Genomic DNA, 12,902 nt, shown 5'->3' with positions numbered 1-12,902 from the left:
TGTTCTCCATTTGTCTATTGTGTATGTTGTACGGGCTTTATAAATAGCTATATAAATAAGGTCCCTTGGCTGTACAATCAGATTTTACTGATTTATATGAATGCATATGTGTTGTAGCGTTATCTCACAAACCAAGACAAAGCTGAGACAATGGCCAGATAGCTAGCCTACCGTTACATAACATTGTTTAATTGGTTTTGTACACCCGATATGAAGCAGTTAGCTCGCAGAATTTACTCTGCCCCAAATAAGTGCCAACCATAAGCTACACACGGACACCATGACGTCAGCATTGAAGCACTGAACTAAAACAATCAACTCGTCCTCACTCTCTCCTGCTCCCCGATCGGGCCGCGTTGTCTGTGGGATTTAGAAATATCAGTTGCATGCACTTCGGCGAAGGTAGTCTTGTGCCTTGCAGTGTATTTGTTTTCATTATCTTCCTAATAGCACAACGCTCATTTGTTGTTGTATAGCCCGTGTTACAAAAGCCTGGTATCCGTCTCTCCGCGCAACCTCTCCTGAAAAGCATGTCTGCTAAACCCGGTGACGAACTAGGTTCGGAGGGGAAGTGGTTCGGGGACGATTGTGAGAGAAATGGCCTTTTTGGAAGCACACCGCCCCGGTTCGACGAGCTCCGTGAAGATTTTAAGCCAAAAAGCGGGGAGGGGACGAGCGACCTGGACCAACAATTTCATCAATTTCAGGACGACGGGAAAAGGCCTCCCGTTGCCATGGAAACTGCATCTACAGGTAAAGCGGATTATCAATAACGACTATTACTTATTTCTTAAAAGGTAGCCACAGTTGACTTATTGTGGTGCATGGGGTGTAGTTTGTTCCGAGAGGAACGCCTTATTACGGGACCATATACCCATGTCCATTTGGGGTGTAGTGCGCGAGCGAGATGGAAGCAAGTGGGACCATTCGTCAGTCAAAGCATTCCAGACATTCTCTTGTTACTTTTTCATTCAGAAAATCTCTGTTTGAATGTACATTAAACAAAATTTCTCAAACGAATAGCTTCCTACACCTGCATTTATTTCATAGCAATAGAGTGGAAAGAAGCCAAGAAAAACATCTCTCCAAACTTTGTTCGTGAATAGTCTTCTTCTTGGCTACAGTACAATGGTACGTCACTCCACTTGTGAACTGTATCCTATACATGGATAATGGGGACAAAAACAGTCCAGTACTACATTGTTTCCTGTGTTGACAAGAGTTCTGCTTATTTCCTGTGGGTACTAAAGTACTAAAATGGAATGCAGCAGTATGCATCACTATAGCCTGTTGATCTTGGAATGGTCTACATCTCTGTAAGTGCCACCACCCATCTTCTAGATGTCTGGGTAACGGCATAGAAAAAAGTGCTGTATCTGCATCGTTGATATTGCCTGGGTCATTGGGTAGAGATTAACAGGTGCTTTTAAGTAGGCTTCAAGCTTCTCTCACCCTCACAACCAATGACTTGTTTAGGCCTGCCGCCTGTATCAACCAAGCCATTTGTGCTTCATGGATCATCACAGTTGATCCAGAAGCCTTTTCAGTCGTAGAGTAATAAGTAGCCACGGTCGATTGGGAAGCTGGCTGTGGCCACTGGTTCCCGAACTTCCCGAGAGCAGTGTTGTTTGTGGCTGGAACATCATCCATGCTTCAGTTATTATAAGTCCAGTAACCCTCCTTCAGCAGAGCTCTGCTATTTTTAATCGTGAAGAAACAGGGCTCACCATCCGCCTGGAGAGGAGGGAACTGGAGCCCTGCACTTTCATTCACGCTTCCACTGAAATATTCATAAGCTGGTGTTTCAAACCACTGCCTAGTTTGCTCTCTTCTTCGCCCAGGCCTCTCCCCATTCATTATTAGCTCTTTCAAGTGAAACTAGGATGGAAATTAGTGTCTTCTGGGTACATAAACTAACAGGCCACGTGACCACAATTTGGAAAATTAATCTGAGCGCAATCTGGGTTATGCAATAGTGAACCTGCCTACAAAATTTCAATGTTCAATACAGAAATGTCATGATTGGTCCACTGATAAAGGCCAACATAAACGTTATACCAGCCACCCATACGTCACCAGTTTACAGCTGGAATACACCCTCCTGTGTGTCGGGGATCGAACCAGCGACCTTTTGGTTACTGCTCGTGCTCGGCCTCTTTATCTCTAGGTAGGGCTGAGCGATATGGTAAAAATATCACAATATCACAATTTTTTTTTTGACCAAATGTTTTTTATTTTCCCTTTTTTTTACATAAAACAAGACAAACAATACAATAACAGTAATAATCAACAATAAATCACAGGACAATAACAGAAATAATAATAACAATAATGACAGTCCAGTAATTAAATCAGAATGAAAGTAGATTAAAAGACATAAAAATAATAAATTTAACATTTAACACATTTAACATCAGAAAATTACAAATTTATATGCGTTCCTTTATCTTCTCCACCACAGCTACCCAGACTGCTATGCTGGCTTCATTAACACCTACAATTCGTGCAGTAGATATTTCTAGATAAATCACATCGAGATAGGTAAGAACCCATACCTTCCGGCACATTTTATCCGGTTGAATCCAGCGTGACGCTATCAACTTTTTGGCAGCCGTAAGACCCGCCAAAATGAGTCTCTTTACATGTACAGAGGTCGATAACTGAGAAACATCATTCAACAACAATACAGAAGGCAGTGTAGGTATGGTCAGAGACAAAAATTCTGATAATTGATTGGTTACATTTTCCCAGAAAGTCTTGACAGGAGGGAAATCCCAATACATATGCATATATGTACCAATAGCAACGTTTGAACACAAGGAGCATCGAGAGTCCGTTCTGAGACCCATTAGGTGCAATCGTCTAGGGGTCAGGTAAATCCTATGAACAAAATTAAGATTAATCTGTTGGTGATCTGGGTTGCGTGATGATAGCCGAACATTTCCCCAGACTGCATCCCAATCAAAATCTACTTCCAGGTTTGGGATATCCTTCCTCCAAACCGAGTCTAGGGGAAGGACCTTATATGAGGACGTAAGTAAGTGGCGATAAAAGTCAGAGACGAAGCCTCTCGACGTCTCCTTGTCATAAAATAATTTGTGGAATCTGTGGTGCTCAAGTGGAATATCTAATGGGACTCCGTGAGCCCTCAAAGCTGCTATTATTTGTAGATAGAAGAGATAAGTGGAACTGGTGAGGTTAAATTTGTTGAATATATCTTGATAACTGCGGAGACTATGGTCATCGAAGATATCCCCCAATGTGTGTATGCCTTTCTTTTCCCATCTAGGATATCTGATAGGTTGTTGTGCAATAAGGATTAAATTGTTATTAAATAGTGGAGAATGCCTGTGCCATTTATGGTGGTTAGTACACTTTTTCTGTGTGTCATGCAGGGAACAAAATAACTAGACGCCATTCGCCAAATGCGTGTAGATTTACCGTCTGGCGGCTAAAAATAATAGTCTGCTCGCCAGCTGGCGTGTAGTTCATATCGATACTCTTATTTTGAAAATCCTGTGCAGGTCTCATTGCCGCCCCAAGCGCAGCTCCAGTCATAATATCTGGGCTCCGGCAGCTAGCAACGTTCAGGTTCATATGATACTCTTATTTTGAAAACCCTGTAGCAACTGCGCAAGTCATATGATATCCGCCCACTCAGTGTTTCTTGAAAACAGAGCAGCAGCGTTAAACACAGCAGCGTTAACACAGCAGTGCGCCTACAGACTCAAAATAAGTCTGTGGTGTTTTTTTTCTTCTCACAACGAGTCCAATGCAGCTACATGCTTTGCACCGTCGCCATTCCTTTATGCCCACATCGCCCGAAATTAACGTTTATGTACCAATCACTACAACGTTAACATAAGCTAACAAGCTAATCCTGATGATCAGACGAGGCAGAGGGAAAGGGAAGGGAAATGGGGGGGGGGGGGGCACTCTCCCCTTCCCTGTGTGTGCGTTTGGAAAGACAACGGAGTCACTAGTCAGGACTCAGGACAGGAGTATATTATAGTAAACTGAGGATTACTGAGGATGGACAGATAATGTTGATATTCAAATATAAAAAAGTTTCGAGAGGAGTGGAAGTTTGAAGACAGACTACAATATGATGCGGGGGTGGTGAGTTGAAACACAGTGTGTGTGTGTGTGTCCCGACCCCACTTCTATGTTTCAATAAATTATTTGCATTTAAAACTATTAAAGCTGACTCATTCCTTCAGTCCACTTAAAATTATGCTAATATTCCTTATGTTGTTTATGATATTAATTGAAAATAGCATATGAGAGTATTATATGTAATAATAACACATGGCGATATACTAAAAAGCTATTTATAATTTTTGGCTGGTAAAAAATCTGCCCGGCTAGTACTTTTAAAAATCTACCAGCCAAATGGCTGGTAAGTCAAAAAGTTAAGTTTGTTCCCTGACAGTGTCATGCCATATCCGGATCACATGTGTAATAAGAGGGCCAAATCTCAAGTTGCATTGTTTAATTTATAAGTTGGTGTACACTATATCCTGCAGTCTATGTGGTGCCACTATGTTCTCCTCTAATGGTCTCCAGGATACCGATGCTTGAGAATCAAACCAGGTGATCAGTGGTCTTAAAGAGAACGCTTTAAAGTAATAGTAGAAGTCTGGAAAGGCTAAACCCCCGTCGGTTTTATTTCTCTGTGCAGTGGATCTTTTTAATCGTGGACGTTTGTTTACCTGTTAAAATCATGGCCGATGGATCTGTATATAGTACTTTGATCATATGAATGAACCCATCACCTAACCCCATCCTTCTAAGTACTGCCCATAAATAAGACCATTCCAACCTGTCAAAGGCTTTCATCGCATCTAAGGATAATACAGCTGTAGGAGGCACGGCATCCTTGCTGGCATCTATCACATGCAGTAACCGTCTAATATTATCCGTGATCAGGCGGCCTCTTATGAAGCCTATCTGATCAGGGTGAACTAAAGATGTCATATGCTTTTGAAGTCGGATGGCTAGTACCTTAGCGTACAGCTTGAGATCGGTTCCAAGGAGGCTTAAGGGTCTATAACTGCCGCATTCGGTGGGGTCTTTGTCTTTCTTAAGTAGGACAGATATGAGTGCCATATTGACATCCCTGGAGAAGTTCCCCTCTTTGACTGAGTGTAAAATCATATCAAGTAATAGGGGTTCAATTACATCCCAGCATGAGAGGTACAGTTCGGGTGGAATGCCGTCCCAGCCAGGGGCCTTACCACTTTGCAAGTCAGAAATAGCCTCCCTAAGTTCCTCTAGTGTAATAGGTGCATCTAACCGTTTAGCGTCTTCCTCTGAGAGTTGAGGTAAGTCAATTTGATCAAGGAATTTCTCCAGTTTATTATGATCGAAGATCACTTCTGACTCGTACAGGTTAGAGTAAAACGTACGAAAATTCTCGTTGATTTTTTTGGGGTCTGTGATAACCATTCCCTGTTGGTCCTTGATGGTAGGGATATCAGCAAATTGTTCACTGGATCATATCTTCATAGCTAGTAGGTGACTAGGTTTAGAGCCATGAAAGTAATAATGTTGTCTTGTTCTGTGTATTTGAAATTCAGATTGTTGTTTTAAGATGGAGTTAATCTCCTTTTTCAACACTTTAATTTGAGACTCCTGTCGACACGAGTAGTTGCGTTGTAAAGAGGAGAACAACGAGGAATGAAGCACTTCCAGTTCTACCAATTTGGATAGACGTTTCTTGCGGAGGTTGGAGGCAAAGATAGTAGTGTTATTCCTGATAAAACCCTTTACCGATATCCATAAAGTTCTGGGGTCTTGTACCGAACCCGCATTAAACTGCAGGAATTCCATGAGTTTAACTTTAAATTGCAGGATGAATTCATTGTTTTTCAGCAATGTCGAGTTAAAGCGCCATCTTGGGGCTCGGGATGTCATTCTACTGATTGAGCCCTTTAGGAGTAAATACTTGTGGTCTGACAGTGCAATGGGTCCCATTTCAACGTTAAAGCTATTAATAGTCTAGGCCAGGGGATGCAAAAACATAATCTATTCTAGAAAAGGTCCGTGTCTTGCTGAGAGAAAGGAGAAATCTTGTGCCGTTGGATTGAGCGATCGCCACAAATCAGTTACTCCTGTGTCCTTGGACCAGGCCTGTAGTGCCGTAGAGGACTGTTTCTGGTCATAGGTTGTGGTGAGACTAGATTTATCAATCGAGGGATCCCAGATGGCATTAAAATCCGCACCAATTATAAATGAATACTCAGGGAGATCTAGCATCGCTCTAGTAAGTGAAGCATAGAAGTTAGCGTCATAAACATTAGGGGCATAAGCCGCTACCAAAGCAATTTTCCTGTTAAAGTAATCTATCTTAGCAATAGTTACTCGACCATCTGCATCAGACCATATGTCTATTAATTTAATATTCAACTTCCGTTTAGTTACTATAGCTACCCCACGGGACTTGGTGCCAAAGGAGGAGGAGCTTATGTTTTGATATACTTTATCTGCCAGCTTTACATTGTCAGCCAATAAAAGATGCGTTTCACTTAAAAGAGCCACATCAACCTGTTGTCTTTTCATCCATGTTTTTTTTTATCCACTTTTTCTCCCATTTTCTATATTTTCTCCCATCCCAATTTCGTATCATCCAATTCAACCCTCCCCTGTCACGAACGCTGTTTCTTGCCTCCCACAAGCCGGCTGCAATGTGGACTAAGTCATACATAGCACAAGTCCCCTCCGGTACTTGAGGTAACAGCAGTCGCATCTTTTCACCTGCGCAGCTCAATCTCTCAGTGGCGAGGAGTAACGCGTGGGAGGCTCACGCTGCCCCCGACACTTCCTGATTCTACTGCGCAGGCGCACCAACCGACCTGTAGGAGTCGCTGTCCACAACGCCCGATCCCCACCCATCAGTTTCCCACCCCCTAATACGACCAATGTGTATTAGTATGAACGACCAGCTAAACTGAAAGCAATGTGGAGCGCTGGGCTCGAACAGGCGAGCCCAGCGTCTCCGCATTCGTGGCGAGCGCCTTGCCCACGTAGCCGCCCCCTCTTTTCATCCATGTTAAAGGTGACATGCATTATAAATGTCATTTTTCAGTCTCTAGCATTGTATTCAAGTTCAAGTTTCAAGTTTCTTTAATATTTGTCATACAGAAATACAGAATACTTTTATACAAAATGCTTCTTACTGTTACGCTCCAGAGACTGTGCAAGACAAGATAAGTATGAAATAAAATAACAATGTTCGATGCAGAATAGACGTAGTTACCATACAATATACAATACTGTGCAGTGTACTAATATACAATACTATATAGTGCAAGGCAGAAATGGGACGAGGTGCAATTTAGGTACAATTCACAGTAGGTGTACGAGTTGTAGTGCAAATCCTTTATCAATAAATATAAAGTGTAAAGTGTGTTTGTGTGATCTAAAGTGTGGAGAGTGGGTGCTGCAGTGTGTTGTTTGTTTGAGTGAGTGTGTGCGTGTGGGTGTGTGTGCTGTGTGCATTTGATGGTTGTTGCATAGTGTTTATTGTTCGTTTAGCAGCCTGATGGCCTGGGGATAGAAGCTTCTTCTGAGTCTTTCTGTGCTCGCCTTAAGACTCCGGTATCGCTTGCCTGACCGCAGCAGTTCAAAGAGGCAGTTGTTCGGGTGGCTCGAGTCCTTAATAATTCTCTTAGCCTTCCCCTTGCACCGCTTGTTGTAAATGTTCTGGAGGGTGGGAAGCCCCCCTCCAATTGTGCGTTCGGCTGAACGTGTCACTCTTTGTAGTCTGCTACGGTCTTGTGCAGTGCTATTCCCAAACCAGGAGGTGATGTTGCCGGTCAGGATGCTCTCTATTGTACATGAGTAGAAGTTCCTAAGGATCTTCTGACTGACTTGGAACTTCCTTAGGCGCCTGAGGAAGTAGAGGCGTTGTCGTGCCTTCTTCACAACACTGTCAATGTGTGTGGTCCATGTCAAGTCCTCGGATATGTGGGCTCCGAGGTACTTGAAACTGTTCACTCTCTCAACCGGTGCCCCGTCGATGCTGAGGGGGCTGTAGTCCTTGACCCCCGACCTCCTGAAGTCCACAATCATCTCTTTTGTTTTGCTGACGTTCAGGGAGAGGCAGTATTATAGTAATAGGAGTTAGTATCAATGTGTTTTAGTGTCTAAATACCATATTGGCGGATTGCTCTGATTCAGCTCAGATAATTTCCTGCTCCAGTAAATTAGGCCATCCTGATTTGAAGGCCTGAGTGACGTTACTCAGGGCTCTGGGTAGCAGACAGTGATGTGATTGGCTCTGTGGTTGTAGCTAATGCCCGCCCACAATCTACCTAGACTGACTGTACACAGCGAGTGGAAACCACTTCCTCATACTCTGCATGCACTCTGGAGGGAGAGAGAGATAGAGAGCATTCGGGAGAACTTGGGGGGGGGGGGGGGACCTGCCGCGCGGCACACACCTCCGAACGGGAGAGTAAAAGAAAGAAAAAAAGGAAGCCCCCCCCCCACAAGCTGCCGCGCGGCACACCCGAGAGGGAGAGAAAAAAAGAAAGGAAGAGAGAGGGAGAGAGGGGGCCTTATCAATAACGGCCTGTCTTTTTTTTTCTCTCTCTCTCTCTCTCTCTCTCTCTCTCTCTCTCTCTCTCTCTCTCTCTCTCTCTCTCTCTCTCTCTCTCTCTCTCTCTCTCTCTCCCACCCTCTCTCTATCTATCTCTCTCTGTCTACCAGTCGCAGACTGTGTGGACTGACTGTCACTCAAAGTGCTTATGGGCGGAGCCAGGCCATAACAGCCTGAAATCTTGAAGCTGAAAAATGATGGTTTTGAGTACTTGATTAGAAATATAAAACAATGCATTTTTTTGAAAAAAAACGTACAGATGTCTTCAATAGACTCACAGGAATTGTGTAAAGTTGCCCAAATAGTGCTAGGAATAGCAACGCATGTCCCCTTTAAAACGCTTGTGCGTTTATGATTAATATTAAGACCCCCTGTATTCCAAATCAAGATATTTAAATTAGCCATAGTCTGTACAGGTTGTAGTATGCCTGAGTGTAAATCATCTGGAGTAGCACTTCATAATAGATATATATCCAATAGGGATGCCCCGATCGATTGGCCACCGATCGGTATCGGCCGATAATCAGTATAAATATGCGATCGGTGATCGGTGATAATGCTTTATTTTCGCCGATCGTCAAAACTGATCTCACTTGCTGTCGCTGAGTTCTGTCTCAGACACCGGGTGGTGCGGCGTCTGCTCATCCCTCCAGCCCCTCCCGCACGCATGTAAACACGGGTCTAGTCTAGTGGGACGGGACACGGGAGGACGGCGTCTCCCTGAGCTAACGTTAGCTTAGCTACCGTTACAAAATGACCCAGTCAACTATTCACTTTTAGTTTAATACATGATGAGGCATTGTCTAACCGAACGGTATCTAGCCGGCCAGCTACCGATAGCTCCTGACATCAACAAACGCTCCAGCAAGTCTAGTAGAGACATGTATGATACGTCAGCTAGCTCACGTTAGCGCAAGTTAGTTCACTGTTCAAAACGAAATGTCCCATTGAACTAAATAATTCACTGAGGCGTTGTATTAACGTTATATATCCGGTTAGCAGTAGCTACAGATAGCTCCTGACAGGGGAGGAAACTAACTTTTTGGCTTACCAGCCAACTGGCGAGTATCTGATTTTTTTTACCAGCCAAACAGATTTTTTACCAGACAAAAAAAATCGCTAATTGTGATAATTACTTCTTTGTATGTCAAGCCGCGTCAATGTTGTGTATGCATCTGGGTAGGCACACTGTGCCTTTAAGACAGCACGGTGGTCTTACGACAGTGCTGTGAAGTACCGTCAAGTGTTGTGGTAACGTCAGTTGGGTTTGGTGTGCTGTTGACGTTGTGCACACTGCACTGGTTGAGCTAGCCCCTTTCATGACTGCGATGTGCAAGCCAGGGGCTTTTGAGCATGAAATAAAATGTCTAACCTTACGTCGTAGTCCGGTGCTTTTTTGGAAACATTATAGTCATAACAGATATACACCTAGCTGGCTGCTTTGAGCACACGGGGCTAACGTTAGCTAAAACGCTAACTAGAAGGTAACCACTGTATACAGTTCCAGTAGACAACATTACACCTCTGTGATTTAAATGTGTCCTTAGTAACTTATACTCGATGGTTGTACTAGGGTTGGATGCAGTTCCCCGTTGGTCAGTCTGTCTGTTTTCCATATTCTGCTGTGTTTAACGTTATCTGTTTGTGAGTGCTCCTGATGGCTAGCCTAGTAGTACCGCGGGACTTTTATTATTATATGTCCGCGGGTTGGCCAGTACTGCGCAAACGTTTATTAAACATTATATGTCCGCGGGTGGTCTTGTGCAGTGCTCTCGTGGCACTGTCAACTAAAGCGAACACTCAGAAGACGCGCACCGTTTGCCAGTGCAGTGATTGCAGAATGTTTTATTTTTTTGTACACTCGCCAGACTGGCGAGTGGTCTTCATGAATCACTCGCCAAACATAAAAAATACTCGCATTTGGCGAGTAAAGTGGCCTAATTTCCTCCCCTGGCTCCTGATATCAATGTCTTATAACACTGATTCGATGCGTATTCAAGCTGAGGGCTTGCTAAGCACAGTAGCGTTATACCAATAGGGTCCAGCTGCAGCGCAGGAGAATCCTGGCCATAGCTCGAGGCTACTCGAGTATAGGTCCAGCTGCAGCTCCGGAGAATCCTGGCCGTAGCTGGAGGCTACTAGAGTACACACAGACAGTGGAGCTTGTTGCGTGGTGGCGATGGCTCGCAGATAATACAAGTACAAGTCTAATTATATAATATATATATTTTATATATAAAAAAAAAAAATTATAAAATAAAATTTAATTTTTTTTAATCAAAAACGATCGTTATCGGCCGATATGGCTCACGACGATCGGTGATCGGTATCGGTGGCAAAAAACATGATCGGGGCATCCCTAATATCCAACTGTTAAGGTCCTGTTGAGATCCGAGCATGAGCGTAAATACAAACATTTAAAACAAAAAAACACATAACCCCCCATTCCCACCCCCCTCCCCCCCTTTAAAATACTTAACCAGTATCCCCATATCGAGCATATCGACCATAACGACCCTATGCATATTATCATAGGGTCTAAAACTCTCAAATCTACCATAAGCAGATTATTCTCTCAGTGGCTGCTAACCACTCTCCCTTTAAAATGAAAAAAAGAGATAAAAAAAAATTTAAATAAATAAATCATGCCTCAAAAAGTAGAGTACATTCACTTAAACCTTATAAGAACATGACTAAGTTTAAACACGCAGAAGAATGAGAAAAAAGGCCTAGCATTGGAATTAATGCAAAAGAAAAGAAGGAGGGGTTATAATACGTGTGCAGTGCGTCCACCAGGCCAGGGGAGGGCGATGTTCCGCTATGAAGACTGTTGTTTCCTCCGATGCCGACCTATGCCGTGTGTGTGGTTAGCAGAACGTATGTAGAGGTTACAGAACATTCCATCTTAGTAAAAGTGCACTTAGTCCATCGTATCAGTAGAGGGCGCTATGCAACAGTTCGTCTGACATTCTAGCATCTTCTCTGTATTGTTCCAATTTTAGTATAATTATGTCTAGCCGAAGCTTCTAATATGTCGACAACAAGTAATAATAGATGATGAAGCTGGCGGTGGAAACCACTATATGTCGAGTAAGTAGCTGGCAGAACGTGTCTGAAACGTTAATGGATCTTGAAGTCCAATAAAAATATGTACACACACAAAGAATACATAAAAAAAAAACTTCACGGGGCGGCTACGTGGCGTAGTGGGCAAGGCGCTCGCCACGAATGCGGAGACGCTGGGCTCGCCTGTTCGAGCCCAGCGCTCCACATTGCTTTCAGTTTAGCTGGTCGTTCATACTAATACACATTGGCCGTATTAGGGGGTGGGAAACTGATGGGTGGGGATCGGGCGTTGTGGTCAGCGACTCCTACAGGTCGGTTGGTGCGGCTGCGCAGTAGAATCAGGAAGTGTCGGGGGCAGCGTGAGCCTCCCACGTGTTACTCCTCGCCACTGAGAGATCGAGCTGCGCAGGTGAAAAGATGCGACTGCTGTTACCTCAAGTACCGGAGGGGACTTGTGCTATGTATGACTTAGTCCACATTATACAACGGCATGCAAATTTCTCGATTCTGATTGGCTGAAACAGTCCATTTACACGTCTTTATTGGCAACAATCCACTGTCCTGGGCTCAGGACCCGCCCACAACCGAATCACATATCACTCCGCCGGCTCACTCCGGGAGAAAACAAGATTGCGGACAACAAATGGATATGTTGATAGCACCATAACGACTAAATATGAAGCGATTCTGTCACTGCGAATGTGTTAGTCCTTTAAACAATGTTGGATGATGTAATTGATGGGTCTTGAGTCATTCTAGAACAAAAGAAAAATCGCGATTTGATTGATTGATTAATTTGCTTTTTTTTTCAATTTCTTTTTCCTTCTCTCTGACTGTACAGTAGGTTTAAAAAAATAAATAAAAAAATAGGGCGAAGAAAACGTTTTTTTCCTATAGGGCAAAGAAAACTTTTTAATTTGTTTTACATACTTTCTATAGAAGCATCTAAGAATGAAGTTCTATGGAAAGTAGGTCTGCATTCCCTTAAAGGGGAACTATCTTATAAATGGCCTTTTTGAGTGTTTAGCATTGTTTCCTAGCTATGTGAACTTATATTAATATGATCTATGTCTCAAAATTCTCATATTGGCGCATTCTTCCAATTCTCCTCTCACAATATTCACCCTCACTGAACTGAGTCATTTGAAAATGTGCGCAATATGTGATGTCAGAAAGACACCGCTGCATGTTAATGTTCAGGCGGCGCCGGCACGGCGCAGTGGTTTAGGAGCCC

General features: G+C 43.4%; 1 protein-coding gene across 1 annotated transcript in view; it reads left to right on the top strand.

The window, feature by feature from the left end:
* The first annotated feature begins 326 nt into the window (after positions 1-326).
* The window catches only part of rtn1a (reticulon 1a), a 57,235-nt gene continuing 44,659 nt past the window's right edge, over positions 327-12,902 (top strand). The window contains exon 1 of the mRNA XM_084310940.1: positions 327-753. Within this exon, the coding sequence (XP_084167066.1) occupies positions 531-753 (223 nt within the window). The 5' untranslated portion in view covers positions 327-530. The remainder of the gene's footprint in view (positions 754-12,902) is intronic.

Source organism: Notolepis coatsorum (genome assembly GCF_963971535.1).
Source record: "Notolepis coatsorum genome assembly, chromosome: 3".
NCBI lineage: Eukaryota > Metazoa > Chordata > Actinopteri > Aulopiformes > Paralepididae > Notolepis > Notolepis coatsorum.
This window is presented reverse-complemented; position numbering and strand designations above follow the sequence as displayed.